Source organism: Cryptomeria japonica, chromosome 3 (genome assembly GCF_030272615.1).
Source record: "Cryptomeria japonica chromosome 3, Sugi_1.0, whole genome shotgun sequence".
Lineage (NCBI taxonomy): Eukaryota > Viridiplantae > Streptophyta > Pinopsida > Cupressales > Cupressaceae > Cryptomeria > Cryptomeria japonica.
Genome location: NC_081407.1, coordinates 521,352,821 through 521,372,640, shown reverse-complemented (window position 1 = coordinate 521,372,640; position 19,820 = coordinate 521,352,821). Strand labels below are relative to the sequence as shown.

At 35.9% G+C, this 19,820-nt stretch overlaps 1 protein-coding gene across 2 annotated transcripts in view; it reads right to left on the bottom strand.

Moving 5' to 3' along the window:
* Nucleotides 1–19,206, bottom strand: part of LOC131060214 (soluble starch synthase 1, chloroplastic/amyloplastic) — a 45,591-nt gene extending 26,385 nt beyond the window's left edge. Inside the window, exons 1-6 of one of the 2 annotated variants that reach the window (XM_057993374.2) lie at nt 18,788–19,206; nt 7,325–7,683; nt 1,254–1,331; nt 1,039–1,163; nt 716–797; nt 360–569 (exon numbers count right to left, since the gene is read on the bottom strand). In XM_057993374.2, coding sequence (XP_057849357.2) covers nt 360–569; nt 716–797; nt 1,039–1,163; nt 1,254–1,331; nt 7,325–7,683; nt 18,788–19,001 — 1,068 coding nt within the window. In that variant the 5' untranslated portion in view covers nt 19,002–19,206. The remainder of the gene's footprint in view (nt 1–359; nt 570–715; nt 798–1,038; nt 1,164–1,253; nt 1,332–7,324; nt 7,684–18,787) is intronic. The other variant, XM_057993375.2, reaches the window with a different exon arrangement.
* Between the last annotated feature and the right edge of the window lie 614 nt (nt 19,207–19,820).

Below are 19,820 nucleotides of genomic sequence, written 5' to 3'. Positions count from 1 at the left end.
ATATTCCTCGTTTTAGCATCAGGAATACTTCAAAAGGAGTGTGCATATTAGTGCCTTGAGGAAAAGAAAAAAGTTATAGACATTTATTTTTACCCATCTATAAATGTACAAATGCCTTTGGTAGAAATAAGCTTCTTTACAAGCATTATCTTTGAAATGGATGAAACATTATTTGAGATGTTTGTGAAAGATTATTTCCAGAAGCCAGAGATCTCAACTTACAAACATAAACAAAAACTATATGTTCTCAGTGCTTCTGGATATCTAAGACTGTAACAGCATAGGCACACTCTGTTTGAAATCCAAAAATTGTCACAAGACAATATTTTTACATAGCATTGGGATGATGAGAAACTAACCTCACTAACAGTCAGAATTCTATCTGCTGTAACAATTGCACCTTTCAAATGACTAACAGCTTCACCTCTGTCAAGAGCATGCTTTCTTGCCCATGTTGGATATACCCATTCCAATGCACCATACCAATCAGGAGGTAATCCTAAATTCCCATAGGTTGTTGCAGGTTCAACACCCTTGTTGTTAAAGGAAAAGAACAAGAAAAAGCAATGCTGGGATATTTCAATCATAGTTTCAGAGTATCTAAAATAAACCTTAAAAATGTTAAGCAAATTGCAAAAGATGTCTTCTAAAATTAAGCATATAACATGCAGAAAAAATAAATGAAAATGTGACTGTATCTGTCTAGTATTACTACCTGATGTGCAAGATTGTGTATTGCAAGAATACTGCGAGCATCATGATAAACTCCATATGGGCGATACTTAGCTGCAATTATACTGGAAAAAAGAACACAAGATAACTAACTAACTAACTAAACAAAGCTTACCATGATTGGGAAAAGGGCTAACTTGCTAGTAAAAGATGCTTACACAAGGTTTATAATCTGTAAATAAATTGGTTGGAACAGCCCAAAATAACCAGATAAATTAATCAAAACAAACATTGATTTAAGAACCCTTTGAAAAAGAGTCATATGCAAAATAAGACATTATTAAATGTAGAACAAGGATAACTTACACAGGCACAAGGCTTGCATGCCAATCATTTGCTATAAATAAGCACTTTTCTCCATAAGTAAATCCTCCTAGAGGAAGCACTAAAGGAGCCTCACAAGCCGCATGGCATAAAAGTGTGAAACGGAACTGCAAGACACAAATCCATCACAGTATTGGCACTAAAACATATCATGGTATATATAATGTTACAAAATTATTAATCAACTTAAATGATACCTGATTATCCCCAAAGGCACCAAAATTATCACCATATGGATTCCCAGGTCGATGATAAGAAGGATGGTCAACAAACACCTATCAAGAGAATAAAAGATAAAACCTTATGCACAAATTTGAGTGAGAGATGCAACACAGAATTCATGAGAGGTTATTCACATCGAAACAAGAAAAAAGAAACTCCACACATAGCCAGGCACATAAAGCAACTTTTATTTATTATCTCATTACACAATTGTGCAATGAGAATTTTGAAAGGTGTTAAGATCACACCACTACCTTTTACTGTAGGAATAAGTTGTTAAGATCAGACATATTGCAATTTGTTTCTAGCAATTTGAATTCTTCCAGATTTAGCAAGCTCATATAATTCTGAATATAAATGGTAGAATACATTTATATACAAGGTAATCAGTACAAAATTATGATAAGTTTTAAGAGTAAATAGTGCACTGCTCTTCTAAAAAGCGCTATCATATCTCACCTTATTTTGAAAGATAAGAAGGATGGTCAACAAACACCTATCAAGAGAATAAAAGATAAAACCTTACGCACAAATTTGAGTGAGAGAGGCAGCACAGAATTCATGAGAGGTTGTTCACATCGAAACAAGAAAAAAGAAACTCCACACATAGCCAGACACATAAAGCAACTTTTATTTCTTATCTCATTACACAATTGTGCCAAGAAAATTTTGAAAGATGTTAAGATCACACCACTACCTTTTACTGTAGGAATTTGGTGTTAAGATCAGACATATTGCAATTTGTTTCTAGCAATTTCAATTCTTCCAGATTTAGCAAGCTCATATAAATGGTAGAAAACATTTATATACAAGGTAATCAGTACAAAATTATGATAAATTTTAAGAGTAAATAGTGCACTGCTCTTCTACAATGCACTATCATATCTCACCTTATTTTGAAACAATCAATATTATATTTCATCTGCTAAGTTCTCAATGTGTGCATCCCTCATATCAAAAAAAAAAAAAACTATAGTGGTCCAAAAGAATGACTTTCTGTCAGCTCTCAACTAGTTAACCTAGAACTACTAATTGTCCCGGCTAGTCATCCTATCCTATTGCCAAGATCCAAGCTTGGAGCTAGCCATCTAAGTGAAAATCACCAATATTCCTAAATACACAACCAAGACACACACAAGAGACAATGGGCACAAGAATTCCATTGTATCATATAACACTAAATTACAAAGTAAATATTGCTATTTTCCATCAATGGTTACAATTCCTTAGTCTACTTCCTCAACCCTTTACCTTAGACTTGCAAACCATTTACCAACGGGCAATTAATCCCCTCCCTTGGCCTAGAATAGACTAACACATGACTCCAAGGCCTTCAATAGCTTGTTGCCTCCTATGCACCAATGTCTTCAATTCCTATCAAGGAATTAACTAATGTTATATGAATACCCATACAATGTTTATAGTTTTATAGGCTTACCCCCACGTAAGGTTCAACCACCCACATAACTAGACATTACCCTTTAGTGATACCTATCCTCCTAGGTTAGCCACATGGCTGCAAATCTGCAATAACTAGCATAGGGGTTTTAACTGGGGATCTAGTTGCCCTCCACTATCCTTTGCCATTTTGATCCTCAACCCACCTAACCCTAACCTTTCTTCAACAGTCTTCCATATTAGTTTCATAACCTACTTGTGATCATCATATCCTCCTCAAACATTGGCAGCAAGTATCTTGGCAATGGCATACTTTTGGTGCCCAAATTTCTCTAGCACTATCTACTTATCTATCTTGGATAAGGTCTCAAAAGACTTTGCTTGTACTTCTACAAACAATGCCTCCCATTCTTGGATCACCATTTTTGTTTGCATTTGTCAAAAATTTCACTCTTCAAGAGATTTCTTGTACACCCAAACAATTGCTTTTACGCCCTAGTCCCCTTAGCTTCTATCAAGAGATTTATTCATTCAGGCCATAGCCCTTACCAATTGATTACCAATGCTAAGCACATCTCCTTGTCTAACAATGATCGTACTAATTGTCTAATGGTGATTCTACTAACTTTTCCACTTGGTCCAAAATATCAACCCACACTTCGTCAACTTGGCCTTGTATGCTTCTTTGTAGTGAAAATGTTTTCGTTTATCTAACTACAACTCCAACTCCCAACTTTGACTCACTTTGATTTCAGCTCTGTTTCAAGATGAGCTCTAACTTTAGATTTGTACAACTAGGTTTTCTTGCCTTAGTCGTCTCCTCCATTCTCTTTGTTCTACTACCTTTAAGGACCATCTGACCTCTTGATCCTAACCAAGTTGTGGTCTCCTCTCATCTTTATTGGGGTCTAAAGGCATAAATATATTAAGTCAAACTCAGCTTCTCTTAAGACAATGATGCCAAATGTTTTATATTCTATCTGATAAAACTAATACTTGAATTAATGAAAAAAATAAAAAAATGCATACTAGAAAGAGTAGTGAAAGTATATCTTTATTCACAAATGAAGTTATTTAAAAATAGATCAAAGATGGTCAACCAAGGATTAGACTCATTTCCTTTACTGTACAATGCTATTTAAAATTGCCATGAGAACACAACTGTCTATCAGCTAACTTTGATAACAACCCGAAAGTCAACAAACAATTAATACATAGTTGAATACAACCATATTAACAAAACATTATAAGGGCATTGTATGTTGGCTACACATAACATAATTTTGTAATAGTACATTGTGTGAACATATACGTGTGTGGATTTATCCCACATTAGTTGTCCTTTTAAGGTCACTAGCTGGTGACACCTAAGGAGGTGGTTGTACAAGTTGCAAACGTCAAGTTTTCAAGTGACAAATGAAGCAAAGGTACCTAACGTAAATATTTTGAATATTTGTGTGTTCTATTGTGTGTCCTATTCTTCAACAACATAGGTTTTTTGCTTGTGCATTGAGCATTTTCCTAACATGGTATTAGATGTTCAAGTACACACATGAAAGTAGGATCCGCATTTTTCTAACAAAATAGTTTTTCATGGCCATCTCTTCTTGTTGACAGTGCCTTTAGCTAGAACAAGTTCAAGACCGTAAAACATATTTGATCCTCCTCAATCAATCCACTACATCATCTATAGTCAACCACCATTAATCCATTTTCTCATTATTGTTATGCATTGTTCTAGTGTGGTGTGACATGTTCAAGTACACATGTGGAGGAGGAATTGGTATTTACCTAACAAAAAGCTTTTTCATGGCCATCTTTTATTCTTGGGAGAACCTTTAACTAGAAGAAGCTCAAGACCCCTCACCCTAGAAAATGGTGTAGGCCATTATCAATCAATTATCCTCAATCAATCCACCACATTATCTATAGCCAACCACCATTAATCCATTTTCAAATTAATGCTAAATTTTGGTCTAACAAAACTGAATACAGCAAGTGAACCCATAACTTCAAATTAATTTAATCTTTCGTCAAAAGCATGATCCCTCAACCTCAGTTGAACTTAATTGAATTTTTGTTCCAATTTCCTCATTGGCATTAGTTACCTTCGTTAAATCTAGGTATGAAAGCAAAGTTCCTAGAAAAATTCTTCTAGAAAAACCAATGCCCACAACAAATCCTTTCCCTGATAAGAATGTCCTCTTCATTAGAGAAGAACCAAAGAGAGCCAAATCAATTTAAGATCAAAAGTTACAGTTAAACACCAAATCCTTCCAAATTAGATGCAAAATGACTTCTTTTGCAGATTTCAAGATTCCTTTCATTACGACAGATCCCTAAGCTTTATATTAGAAGCATTGCAAATAACATTCAGAAGAGAAGAAGCACTGTTGATACCAAGATGTCATTAGCTGATTGAACTTAATGTCTGATTAAATGCTCTAATCATGCATAACTGGCAAAGGATTTTACTGATATATTTTCTTACAATACCAGGTCTTATTTCCCATGATACTAAGAGCAATGCTCTTCTATGCATAACTTTTTATCCCAAAGGTAATTTCAAAGAATTCTCCAAGCTTTTAGAACCCAAGACACTAGAGTGAATCCATTAACGGCAAACATGGGTATCTTCCAAACAAAACAAGAAGTATATGAGAAACTGAAATTTCAGTGTAGATTTTAATTTTGTTTCAGTCCTGGCGAGCATCTACTTCACATCTTTAGTGGAGACATCAATTCCAAGAGGAATTCAATGAAATCTCCCAACATCATGATTTGGGCTTCAAGAATAAAAACCCACACGATCCTTTCACATGCTTTATTTTAGTCAAAATCCAAGTATGGAGCCTTCTCTTTTGATTCATTAGCCCATTGGCCTCTTAGACGGAGATAATATTGTCTAATATGAATCAACCTTTAACAAAACCTCCCTTACTTAGTGTTCATGGTCTTACAAAAACTCCTAATACTTTATCCGAAACCCACGCATTAACTTTATGAAGGAAACCCATTCAACACACAGAATAAAGGAATTGGGTGTTTTCGGCTTTATGCTGCCAGGAAATTATTTCACTAGATGTAAATACTCTCCAAACAGTTTTGCATAATGGAGATGCCTCTGAAGAGCGCTTGAAGCCTCATAATTCTCTTTCTTTGTCATGGCACTAAAAGAAGCATAAATCATGAAGCGTTAAAGGCTCCTACCATGATCTTGAATGATTAAAATAATTCTTTTATTTCAAATGCATAGAGGAGATCAACTCTTGCATAATAAGTTTGATTGGGTAATAGATATTTTACTATATAATAATCCTTATCAGTGATGAAAAAATCGGGTAAAAATCGTTCAAATCACGATTAATCGCAAGTCATTTGCCCCGCTGATTTAATCGGCCAAAAAATCGCAAAAGATTTTTTTTTCAAAAATCGTGATAAAATCGCGTGTTAAATGTTAAAAATCACGTAAAAAAAGTGAATGTTTCATTTTTTTGGCACGTCTTCTTCCATAGCAAATGCTGAGAAGGACTAGCTAATAAAATATGGATCGATAAAGATTTGACCCAAAACAATGAATTTGAATAAGAAAAATCTATGACAGCGTCGTTTTAACTCTATACGCGAAGTTTCCTGTAATCCTAGCAGATTGAATGGTTGCCCATCACTATCTGTGGCTCCCACACCCATATATATACGCAGTCCATTTTGTCTGTCCCAAACTAAGAGAGAATTAGTATGATTGTTTGAAGTCTTTGTATAGTTTTTATGATGAATAGTGAGTGGATTTTTTATTTTCATTTATGGATTTATATTTAAATTTTTTATATAATTTGTAAAATTATTTTTGTATGCATATATCTGTATATGTATATATTGAAGGTTGAAGTAAGAGAGAACCATTATCTACTAGACAACGACTGAATTTTTGTATTGGTGAAGGATTTTCTTATGTTAACTTTTTCTTTCATAAGGGTTTTCTCATATGAAACTATTACATATTACCTTTATTTCTCATTATTTTATTTTTTTGTTTCAGAATAGACCTTTTTTCTATATGCATTTCTTAATATAAACCATCTCAAAAATAGAAAAAAAAAACATACACTAATCAATGACTCACATTCTCTACGATATGAATTTGACTCAAACTTATTTAGAACTTGAACTTGTTTTTTGGTATGTGGTATGTATTTGACTCAAACTATGATTTATATATGATGGAAACCAGTAATATGTTATTGCGTTCTATAAATTTAGTGTATATGTATTTTTTTTTAGAATATTTTAAGAAATATATTTTCAAATGTTTGATAAATTTGCCGATTTATTGCCCAATTTTTTCCCGATTCACAATTTTTAAAAGAAATTCGGCCAAAAGATTTATTGTTGATTAAGAGTTTTTCATCTTTGATCCTCATACTCACTGATGAAAATTTCTTATATTCCATTGTTTCATTTTTTTTGAAACAATTAAAATTCAAAGCAATTTATCTTTACATCGAACTTTAAAAAACAGGAAACAGAAAAGCACAATTCAACCCATTAAAAAAAATACGAACAATAACTAAGGAAAATGTGTGCTTAAGCTGATAAGAGAGAAGATGTAATGATACAGAATTTCTAGAGAGAGAGAGAGAGAGATTACCCAATCCACACCTGCCCTATATTCATGAAAAAATGCAACTTCATGCTGCCCACCAAAACAAGATATTTTAATGCGACATTGAACATCAAAAGCACCACTATATTTCTCATCTGTTACACCATTCATGTATCTTGGAGATATGACCATGACACGATGACCTCGAGATGCAAGGGCAATAGGTAAAGATCCACAAACATCCCCAAGCCCTCCAGTTTTTGAGTATGGAGCAGCTTCTGCTGCTGCGAAAACAACATTGAATGAATGTTTGACGCGGTCATCTCCTTCTGCAATGTCATTGTGAGCAATTTTTCCTCCTCTGAGCACTCTATGCTTCTCTCCCTCATCACTTCCCTGTATGTCTGCATTATTTCAGAATATCAGGAGTTCATTTTTAATCCAACCACACAATATACTTTAACCTAATGTGAGGTACCATATCAAAGACTGGAAACAAATATTTTTATCAACAATCCTGTAATACAATCTATTATATGTAAATTTAACACTTGGTTTAATCCTCTTCTTCTAAAGAAATATGCCTACCATTTCCAATGTAAAATGGAGTTCTAATAAATTATATCCAGACATACTGCCCCCTCAATCATTTAAGAAATATTTCCAATGAGCTAATAGTGTACTTAAGGGTCTAGAGAACATGGCACCTACCCACCCCAAAAGGTATGAAAAAGGGAAGAAAAGAACTTATTATGTATAAAATACATGTCTGTGAGTAACTTTGGCAGTGCCACCTGTTTGGAATTCATAAATAGCTGCAGTAACCAATGTATTTACTGTGTTATTTTATATTCCAGGCCCTCCATCTAATCTACATATCACATATGATAAAAAAAAAATACCATACTGGAAACACACAAAAAAAAGTTGAGGAATTTTTGGCTAGGCAAACCCAGATTTGATATGTGTACTGCAAGAAGATTCTTTTCCAACAAAGATATCAATCTCTATAGTATATAATTTTCATATTTCTGAGCATTTTAACTTTCTATTGACTCTTTCACGTGAAAAGCATTTAAATTTCATTCTCGGTTCTATCATTGTTTTATTACATTGTATTTGGAGAAAACCAGTTTCTGACATGCTGCTGCTGTACAATGCCTTGGGAAGATCTAGACAATTTGAGAATAAAACCATTAACAGATTTATGCTCATTTTGAGAGGAACGAACTCCTACCTAAGAACCCTTTGAGGGTAGGAGGGATAAAATTTAAAATCATTAAAATTTAAAATGATAATAATCTTTGAATGTAAGATTATTTATCACTTGGGGAAGTTATGACTTTGTCAACACAATTTGGGTTTGATCATTCAAGCTAAGCTTGAGTGGTTCCAGAAGAATGTGAATTATTTTCCCGTTGCAGCTCAGGCCCAAATGTTTTTTTCCTTGCCTAAGATTGGAAAGGTTTCCTTGTAATTATAATAGAAATGATTTACATCAGCTAAGAATTATAATTCCAAGGAGAGTCTTTGAAATGATATAAGATGCATTTGCACAGACATGCACATTACTTGGGTAAGTTGTGAGTTTGCAGACATGTATTGGCTTTGATCATTCAAGCTAAGATTGATTGGTTCCAGATGGATGTGAATTATTTTCCGGTTGCAGCACAGGCCCAAGTGCTTTTTTTTCTTGCCTAGGATTGGAAAGACTTCCTTATAATTATAGAAGAAATGATTTACATCACCTAAGACATAAAATTACAAGGAAAATTTCTTTAAGTAATATAAGATGCAAGTGTATGTGTGTGCACACCCATGCGCACACACTTGCCCACCCACCCACACTCGTGCACACATGCAACTACCTGCATGCATGTAACCATGCACCCACACACACACAATACAGGAATACCCATTGTTCTCTGGTTTATAGCTGTAATAAACAACAAGATGCCACTTTAAAATAAGGAAATGTTAATCTAATATTACATGACATTAACTTAGGCTATTATGATCAGTTTTTACAACAAACCTTCCACAAACTAAGTATTGTCTAAACTTGGCTAGGGCATGCATAATTGCTAACATTTCCTTATCATAAAGTTCTTTTCAGTCTCCTTAAGTTTGCAGCTTTCAAAAGCTATAGGGGTTTTTTTTGCATCAGTACTACCCCAACACCTTCCCAGGGAAGCGTCACACTCTAGCTCATACAGTATTGAGAAGTCTAGAATGGCTAACACTAGACAGGAGGTCATTGTTTCTTTTAGTTTTCAAAGGCTTGTTGGGCCTCTATACTCCATGAGAAAGCACCTTTCTTAGTTAGGTCTATTAGTGGGGCAATTAGCTCTGAGAAACCTTTAACAAATCTTCTGTAATAGTTGTAGAGCCCTAGAAATCCCCTTATACAAGTTAAGATTCTTAGTCTTGGCCAATCTCTTATAGCTTCAATCTCTTCTTAATCAATGCTAACTCCTTGGGCATTGATTTTGTGCCCTAGATATAATAAATTCTTATCCATTCCAAGTTCACACTTGGACATTTTAGCAAATAGTGACTGCTGCTCAAGTATTCCCAATACTTCATCAATGTGTCTTAAGTGGTCTTCCCAAGTAGAGGAATTTTCTTAATTGTTTGCTAAACAGGTGGCTCATGCCAGATTGAAAAGTAGAAAGGACCTTGGTTTATCCAAATGGTAAAACTACGAATTCAAAGTGCCCAAAATGACATCTAAAGGCTATTTTGGGGACATCCTCTTTCCTCATCCTAATTTGATGATACCTAGAACATTGGTCTATTTTCGAAAAGTACACTGCCCCATGAAGTTCATCAATTAACTTATCTACCCTAAGGATGGGGTAAAGGTACTTAACGGTTTTCATATCAAGGGTACTATAGTCAATACACATCCTCATGGTACCATCTTTCTTTTTTACTAACACTACGAAGGAAGAAAAAGTGCTAGAACTAGGTTGAATATTGCCCATTTCTAATAAAAACCTTCTTTAATGGTTTTCTCAAATTCTTCTTTATATTTTCTTGGGTCTTAGTAGGGTGTGGTAATAATGGGTTTTGCCCCTTCTTCAAGTGAAATAGTATGTTCAAAACCCCCTTTTAGAGGAAGTCTTCGTGGAATGTTACTAAAAACCTTCTTATCTTTGTTTGGGATAGGTTGGATGACAACATGTACAGTTTTGTCTCCATTGGACAAAGATTTGTCTAGTATCATACATTGTGCTGCTCATTCTGCTTGTCCATGTCTAAAGGCTCCCTCCCTTCTTTTGAATGATAGTACCCTCAGGGTCCCATCAGATAAACATTATTAGATTACCTCCTAGCCGTTGTGTTGGAAACAAAGTTCCATCTTTTGGAAGTCTTTTTAATATCTCCCCAAAGATTGCAACTATTGGATACCCAATACCACATTGATATTACCCATATTCACCACTTAGAAGTCTTCCATAATTTGATGTCTTCCTAATGTGATGCTCAATTGTTGGATCTTTTGTGTGTAGGGCGTAATGAACCCATCTGCCATGACCACCTTGAATCCTTCAAATTTTTCAGTTTATAATTTCATCCTTGTCACCAATTCTTCATCAATAAATTTATGGGTAGCACCACTATCTACTAGGGCAGTCACTTTCTATCCTCGTAGAACATTACAGATTTAGAAAGGGTGGTATTTGGGTACCCCCAAGAGTGTGGATAATGTTCCATTTTCTTCATCATCTTGTATATTTTCCCTTCTTTGAATTTCAAATTCTTATTCACTCATTTCTTCATCCAATATTGCTTTGAAGTTGTGCGAATGTCCTCTTTTTGCACCACCTATGTCCCACCACCCATTTCTCCTTACAATAAAAGCACAATCCCTTCTTTCAAAGTTTTGTCATGTCTTCCTCTGTTGTGTGTGGTTGACGAGGTAATGTCCTTGGTTTCGAGTTTCTTTTATAGGAGGGTTGATTATGGACCTTGAAGGCATATTCTTTGAATAGCTCCTTTCTTTTGTTGTAATTTTTAATCTCAAGGTCTTTTGGATTGCATCTTGAAGAGATGTGGGGTCAAGGTCGTCCACAAAACCACGGATTGATTATGATAGTCCTTCGATATATAAGTATGTTAGCCTTTGCTCAGTAATTTTGGGTAGCATGACTGAGACCTTCTGGAACTTGGCCACATAATTTTCTACCGATCCTTCTTGTTTCAATTGTATTAGTTCTTTGAAGTGCCTTTTGGGATGCTTTTGATCCAACCAATCTATAAGCTTTTGTGTAAAACCATTGTAGGTTGTTACGTTTTGGTGCACTTGAGTAATAATATCATGTGCAATCCCTTCCAAGTGTAAAGTGGCAAATTTGATAGCATCCTCTTCTATAATGGGACTAAGCGAGAAATAATGGGTCACACTTTTTGGCCAAACTTAACATTGAAATCAGTATTTTTGCACCAAATCTTCACTTTCTAACACTTAAAGCAGCTAAACCATTAAGAATTTGAAGATGAAGCAAACTACTGGTTTGTGAGATTTTTTGAGTAGATTCTAAATATATATGTTGAGACATGGACCAACTAGGACTCGAACCTAGGACCTTCCATATGCTGCTGGAGTGCTCTACCACTGAGCTACTGGCCCCTCTTGGACCAGTCCATCATCGGTCCGGGTGTAGCTTATTTCCAACACCAACACCCCCCCTTAAGCCACACCTCTCGTGTGCTTGGGGCTCCTAGCCTGGACCTGGCTCTGATACCATGTTGAGACATGGACCAGCTAGGACTCGAACCTAGGACCTTCCATACGCTGCTGGAGTGCTCTACCACTGAGCTACTGGCCCCTCTTGGACCAGTCCATCATCGGTCCGGGTGTGGCTTATTTCCAACACCAACAATATATTTAAAAGAAAAATAGAAATAAATTATGCATACTTTTACGTAACTTTTGATAAATCATTTTTTTACAGTAATCAACATTTTTCAGAAGTGACATTTATGACATCATGCATAACATTTTTTTATAGAAAGAATAATCTTATTTTTAAAATAAAGATTTGTCACACCAATGTCTAGTGTATGGATAATTTTTCATATTTTTTTGTTGCATATACTTTTTTAGTTAATTTTTTTAATCAAAGTAATTATAATTTGGATACAGGTGTATGTCGTCATGCATAATTTTTTTTGTGTGCATTTGAATAAACTTCTATTTGTGTTGAAATGAGGATATCAACACCTAGGGAAAGAGAATGGCACTGCGGGGGCTTTCATTCGCTAGGGTTTGCAGAGGCGAACCCAGCCGGTGTGTAGATGGAGTTGATTCCCATTATGGCTAGAGTGTGTATGGAGGATATGAGTGCTCCCCCTGGCCCAAACCAGTCAAGGCTTGTCACCAACAAATTTGCCTCAGGAGAACGACGTCTAGGAGAAAAAACGCACTCAGAAACGGCAACAACAGATCCGCGGGTCATGGCGTGGGGGCGAGGGAGGCCGGTGAGAGTTACAGAGGGGGGTTTTGGTGAACGGTATGCATAAAGAGAAACACAAGGATCTTTTCCAGGATATTCCTATAGCAGATAGACCGACAATACTCCTAGGGGCGGAGATTAAGCATGAAATAAAAGAAAATGAAAAGCATTGCTCTGAACTGGGCCTAATCAGGAGATTCAAGGGTTTTTGGCCAAGCTTGTGTGATCTTCACAAATGGATCACAACTTTCTGGAAACCCATTCTTGAGGGAGATGTCCAGATTTTTCCAGGGGCACGGGGCCATTTTGTGGTTGTTTTTAATCATGAATCAGACCGGAAGAAGATCCTCGATGACTACCAATGGAGTTGGGAGGATAAATTTTTATTGCTACTGAAACCGTGGTACCCGACCTTCAATCCTACCACGGAATCCTTCGACAAAGTCCCAATGTGGGTAAGACTTTTGCATCTTCCTTTGCAATTTTGGTTTGAATCTTGTTTTTCAGGCTATTGGAAACTCATTGGGCAAATTCTTGGGTGTGGATGAGGGTTCCTTGGGGTTTCAACACACAACTTTTGCCCGTATCTTGGTAGAGATAGATATAAAAAAGGGTTTTCCGACTGAGTTAGTTTTGAAGTACGGAGCAGGAAATTGGTTGCAATCAGTGGATTATGAGGGCATTCCCTTTCGATGTCGTCGTTTTTAGTTGGGCCACATAGCTGCTAGTTGTGAACAAAAGAAATCAAAACAACAAGGTTCATGGTGGAAAGATGTATCTGATTCCCATTATGTGGTGGGAAATAGAAAACAAAACGATCTCCCACAAGCCCCTATGGAGATAGGTGCTGAGCAAGTCACATCTTTGTGTGTTGACACTTCTTCCATTCCGGAAGATGTTTCAGGTACTTTGGCTAATGCCAGCGTTGATGTTGGTTCCAGGATCGACACAACAGAACAAGCTAGTAATCAAGGAGTGAATACAAATCATAGCCCAGAGATAGTTTGTGAAGAAGGAAGCAAGGAGAAGGTGAAGCAAGACTGTGCAAGAAGCTCGGAGCTTTGGCCAGCTCCTGTTGAGGGTTTCAAAAAAGAGTTTCAAGAAGTTAGGGGCCAGGAGGAGGGATGGACAGAGGTGAAGAGGAAAAGAAATAAATGGGCCAGGGAGGACATTCCGCTCAATATGATTCTTCGTTCCCATGATATGAATGGAGCTAAAACAATCTGTAATGGCTGACCTGTTAAAGGGTCTTGCACCTAGGTACATTGGTTGTCTGGAAAGAGGGTTCCCTTGTTGTAACCCCACCTGGTTTGGGCCAGGTTTAAATCCCAATATTAATATATAAATTAAAAAAGCAACATTTACCAATCAAAAAAAACCTAAGGAAAAGATATTTTTATAATTTTTAATCTATTTTTCCTTTTTTTCACATGTGTGAAACAAAGACCTTAATGTTCAACAAAAAACCTACATTAATAAGAAAAAAAATTAAATATATTCAAATTTATACTTTTTGGAAAACTTATAATAAAGACTACATACTTATAAAATGTAACTTCTAAAATGAATTCATTTGACCCCCCAAAAGGTAATATAAAGTTGGTTTTTTGTCAACATTTTGATAAGTCCAAAGGAGACTCCATTGTAGGTATGATTTAAGAATAGAGAGGTTCTATCCAAGGGGATTTAATCTAAGAGGGTTTGATCGAGCCCTTTTCAACTAATTCCTTCAAATGGTACCTCTCAAGACTTAAATGATTATATATTTTTTTAAATATGTGCTTTCAAGCAACAATCAAGATGTACTAAGTTTGTAACCCATTATTGTGGGATTAGCTACGTCCAACTTTTGGATCCAAGAATGCGCAGTAACTTTTCCCAATCCATCAAGATTGGGGAGAGTCATTTTACTCACCATTTGACATCAGTCTTTATTAGGTTTTCCTCTTTCCTTTCTAGGGGTATTTTGTGCCCTAGCATCACAATATTCCCTAAATGGGATACTTCTAATTTCAAGACCAATTCTTGGTTAGGCCTCAACATATTCGTCAATGTCGTTAACTAGTGGATTGGTTTCTTCTTCTTCTTTTCTTGCTGGCCCTTCCCTAGGTAATAAGAATGAGGGTCTTCTAACCTAGGTGTTGACCCTAGTGGTGTTCTATTGTTACTCTCCGAGTGATTAATATTGAACCCCTCCCATTAAGTTTTGTTGGGTCTAAGAGTGTCAATTGAATTATTCATGTTTTGGAGCATTTGGAGGAGCAATTGGGTTGTCTTTTCTTGTTGCTCCATAAAGACTCTCAATTCATTTCCTAGTTGTTCACCCATTTTTTCGCTTGAGTAGGATTTTCACTTGCTGCAATTTTCCTTCTTTCTCTTTCCAAGGCCCTTGAGCTCTTTGGCTTAGTTGCATAAACTATCTTTTGATCAGCAAGGTGGCAAGATCAAAGCTCTGATACCAATTGTAATGTCTCTTCTTGGGATCTTCTCAATTTCTGCCCTAGAATAACAATTCAGCTTAAGTCTAAGGAGGTAATTCATTTAAAAACATTACTTTATAAAATATTATCAAATGTGATGCATGATAATCCTAGTTTAGGTCTTACAATAATATTAATAATCATTAAGTAAGAATATATGATAACATCTAAATTTACAAGCATTAATATTAAATATCAAGATTTCATGATAGCATATAAATCCATATAAACATCATTAATATTTAAACCAAAATACATCAATAGCTTTAATAATTATTCCAAGGCATATTCCTATAGTAACCATATTAGGAATTTGTTGGAAATGTTTGCAAACCACAATCTCAAGGATGGTTATCCTTGTATTATGAGAGCATGGGCGAATTCCCCGTCACTCCATCTCGAGGTATTCTACTTGAGAAGACCGTCAAGCCCAAGAGCACTCATTTGTCTCCCAACCCACAGACATGGTAGGATCTTGGGTCCACTCCATCTCTCAATCCACCTTGGAGGTTGGTCGTCCCCTTGATTGAGCCAAAGAGCACTCATTCGCCTCCCAATCCATGAGCACGGCAAGATCTCCAATCCATCCATCTCGAGGTGGCATGCTTGACAAGATCCTCAAGCCTAGGGGCATGATTGGATTTCTGGTCCGATGGCAAAATCTCTTATCCATCCATCTGGAGGTGGTGTGCTTGATATCTAATGAACTTAAGAAGTTGGTCGTCCTTCCTATTTGCAAGCCATTTCTAATAAATTCAAAATTGATTTCCTATAGGAATTTGCTATATGCATTTGCTAGTAAATAATCATAAAGGAAAAGCAAATAAATTACTTACAAATAGCAATTACTTGATTTCTGCAAAGTACATCTACAAATCTATTAATTCATAATCTAATATTATATTCAAACTTATCTCAAAAAATATAATTGCTGAACAAAATATTACTTATGCCTTATACCTTTATTTCCCTTTTTGTTTTCCAATTCTCACTTGATGCCTTCCTCAAATGAAGCTTCCTCCTTTTATACCCTCCAAGGTGGGAAGGGTTACAACCCTTAGTCTTGAAAAGATACAACTTATGCAATCGCTGCCCTTTCACGTTGCAATCGCTGCCCTTTCCTGATCACTGTTGTTAAGGATAATAAGAGGTTGTTGCTTAGCATACAATAATTATCACCGCTAAGGATAAATGACAATTAATATCTCTCAAGGAAAAACGCAGACCAATAATGATTATTATTCCTTTGCTTTCTTTATTCAGAACTTGTATTGATTATAAGGGTGATCTGTTATATTTATTATTTTATATTTCTATTATTATTATTTTCTTATGGTTGGGGGCATGACAAGAGAGCATTGCATCAACATCGAAAACCATAACCATAAGGAAAGATAGACGTTTACATTTTCTGCTTGGCGTGTCTTCCAACTTGATCAAAATCATTAAATCAATCCAAGGATTGACTGAAGCAAAAGCTGGGAAGTTGGTCACCTTCCTCTCCTAGCTCAGCAAGTTATAATGATGTTTCCAGGGACCACAAATTTCAAGTATCATAGATGAACAAAATTCTAAAGATCAGAAGTGCAGATTTTAAGGTCATCAACCAAGGTAAATAACACAGAAAAAGGGTCAAAAACACAGCCACACAGACCAGAACTGTAGGTGTGGGATTGAACAAGACAGAGAATAGTTCATTTATCAATCTGTCCAAGCTTCATGGTTTCACATCTAAAAGCGGAGTTCAAAGTTGGATCACTAAGTGCAAGTCAAAGCCAAATATCTTGCTATCACAAACAAAGCTCAATACTATAATCCTCTTTGCCCATTTTTTTAATGTGTTTGTATGGTGTGTCTAGTATCTACACTCAGCTCCTTAAGTTAGAATGATCTGATCGTTATTTCTTTATTGCATTTATGTACCCTAACTAATTCAGAAGAGCCTATTTTATTTATTTTCAACTATTAAATACTATAATGCTAAATTTGCATACCCATGCCTATTCCCATTTATTTTGAGCCCATTTTGAGAAAGTATCTTAATGCAATAACATATCAACAAATGGAACAATCTTGTGTAATATTGAGCTCATTCCTCAATCTTGTACACATTCATTCCATCTCTCATTCCTATGCATTTTATTCTTATTTATTAGCATCCACACACCTTTATTTATCCCATGTCTGAGCATTTATTCCCTGCCTAGATCCTACCATTTCCCTGTCCCGGGTCAATCCTACAAACCCATGATCAATCCTGTGCCTGCAAATCTGACCCCTGATTTCCAAAATCCAAATTGGACCAACTCCTTTTTTGCCCTGATCTGATTTAATACATGTTTGCATGATTATTGCTATGCACTTGTATTTAAAAGCATTAAATTCCATTCATCTTACATCCTCTCTCAGTCAAGCTCATTAACATTATTAGAGCATTCAAGGAGCAATTACTAACAAATTACTTCGATTTTGTGCATAATGATGAATTCGAATCTGCATGATCATCATGTAGGACATTTGCATGTTTGCTTGCAACTTACTAAACCTTAATCTGACCATAAAGCCAGCCTTTTCTGGAGGCTGACGTGGGAGACCACATCCCCTTTATGATCCAGCAACCCTCTAGAGGTACTTTTAAATACCAGCAGTCTTTACAACAGAGCAGACAGCAGAGGATCAGGAAAATCAGAAAGCAAAGGTGGACAAATTATAAGATCAGATCAACATGTCAGAGGACAGATCCATGGAATCGATCCAAATCTGCAACTTGTCCCAAGAAAAGTGACATCTTCTGCACAAAATCCCATGTAAAGGACAAGTAGAGACTAACATTTCCAGTCTCGAGGCATTCTGATTTCAGTGCATTAGCAGGCTTATGTGGCGTCAATCATTCCAGGAACTAAGTAAATCTCTCCTCCTCATTTACTTCCCCAAAATAGCAATTGCAATTATCTAATTTATCATATTCAGCTACCACATGTTTAATCAAAGTTAATTTATACTTAAGTGCATGCATCTTAGTGGATTAGCCTAGCTAAAATTTAGGGAAAGTTTATTTTCCTTCATAAATACTTCACCTTTCCACCCTCCATCATTGCATAAGACCAGAAATTCTTATTAAAAACCATGTACTCGAAGTCTCAAAAAAAGCGACGACTCAGGCATCATGACACATCATCAGAATGAAGAAACGCTAAATGATGTGTGCACACATGCACAAGAACAAGAACACATCTGAGGATGTTTCACATGATATTTAATGATTTATTTCAATTTTCAGACATAATTATAAAGAGTTTAAATTAATCAAAATGGCATTTGAGCACAAACATCATTCAAATCAAAGAGGACTGAAATTGTATGTTTTGTAATATAGGACTCAATCTCGTCGCTTCATAAAAAACTTTTAAAGATCTCTCCACATAAGTAAAGGACTACAGTTCCAAGGAGGCCCTTATTAGAAGTCACACTTATTTCTATTTTTGGGACGCCTCTTGAAAGTGCAAACATAAAAACACAAAAGAGTATGTGAATAGCAATGATTATAGTAATAAAATGGGTGTTACCTTTTTGCAGGCGCAGTGGAGAGGGCACTGCCTCCTCCTTTTCCTGTGTGTTTACAGGTTTAGTAAGAGCAAAGGCAAGGGTCCATGATCCCCTTCGCCTGTGGCTACACCATCCAATGTTTAGAGAATAGGGTTTTGCACGTTGTGCATAGCAATGGAAGCTTGCCTTACAGGCAAAAGGGTGAGAGAGGGCCCATGCGGCTGCACTTGCCATGAAAACACAAACGACTTCCTCTCTTATCTGCTCTGTGAGTGAAAGGATGAATGAAAGTAGTACTAGATTTGAAGCAGATAAAACTATTGAGATTCCCAGTTGCCACCACCCACCTGCATGCTCTGCCTCCAACTATCGTGGAGGACGGTGAAGCATCTCCTCAGCTACGGATTTATTTGCTCGCTTCTAATTATTAAAAATAATATTATTGAGATACGCGTCGCGGAAACCACATAAATCTGTGATCGAAACTCCTGGTTGGGACGAGCGCAGTGTGGGACCTACCGGGCTGGATGCACGCCACGTTCACCATTTTTTAATAGTTTCACGAGATCCTACTTTTTTCTTAACGTCATGTATTGCATTTGGGTTAAGTGCTTGTAGACGAGCACTTCTTAACCCAAATGTCTACGAGCACTTCTTAACCCAAATGCAATACATGACGTTAAGAACAAGCACTTCTTAACCTAAATGCAATACATGACGTTAAGAAAAAAAAAAAGTAGGATCTCGTGAAACTATTAAATTAAGCTTCATTTGAATTAATTTTGATGATCTCAGCTGAGTATGAAGTTTACTCTTAAACACCATATTAAGCTTGGTTTACATTTTTTTTTAAATGATGATCTCAGCTGATTATGATGTTTCCTCCTAAATGCCACTATGTCCTACAAATTCAAACTTGTTTTTTTCATCAAAAAAAAAAATTTTCCCTTTAAATTTTATTTTAATCGATGTTTAAGTTTTAAATATATTATAAAAATTAGGAATCCTTTTAAGTATCTAGACTACTAAAATTATCTTTCAAAGATATTAAAT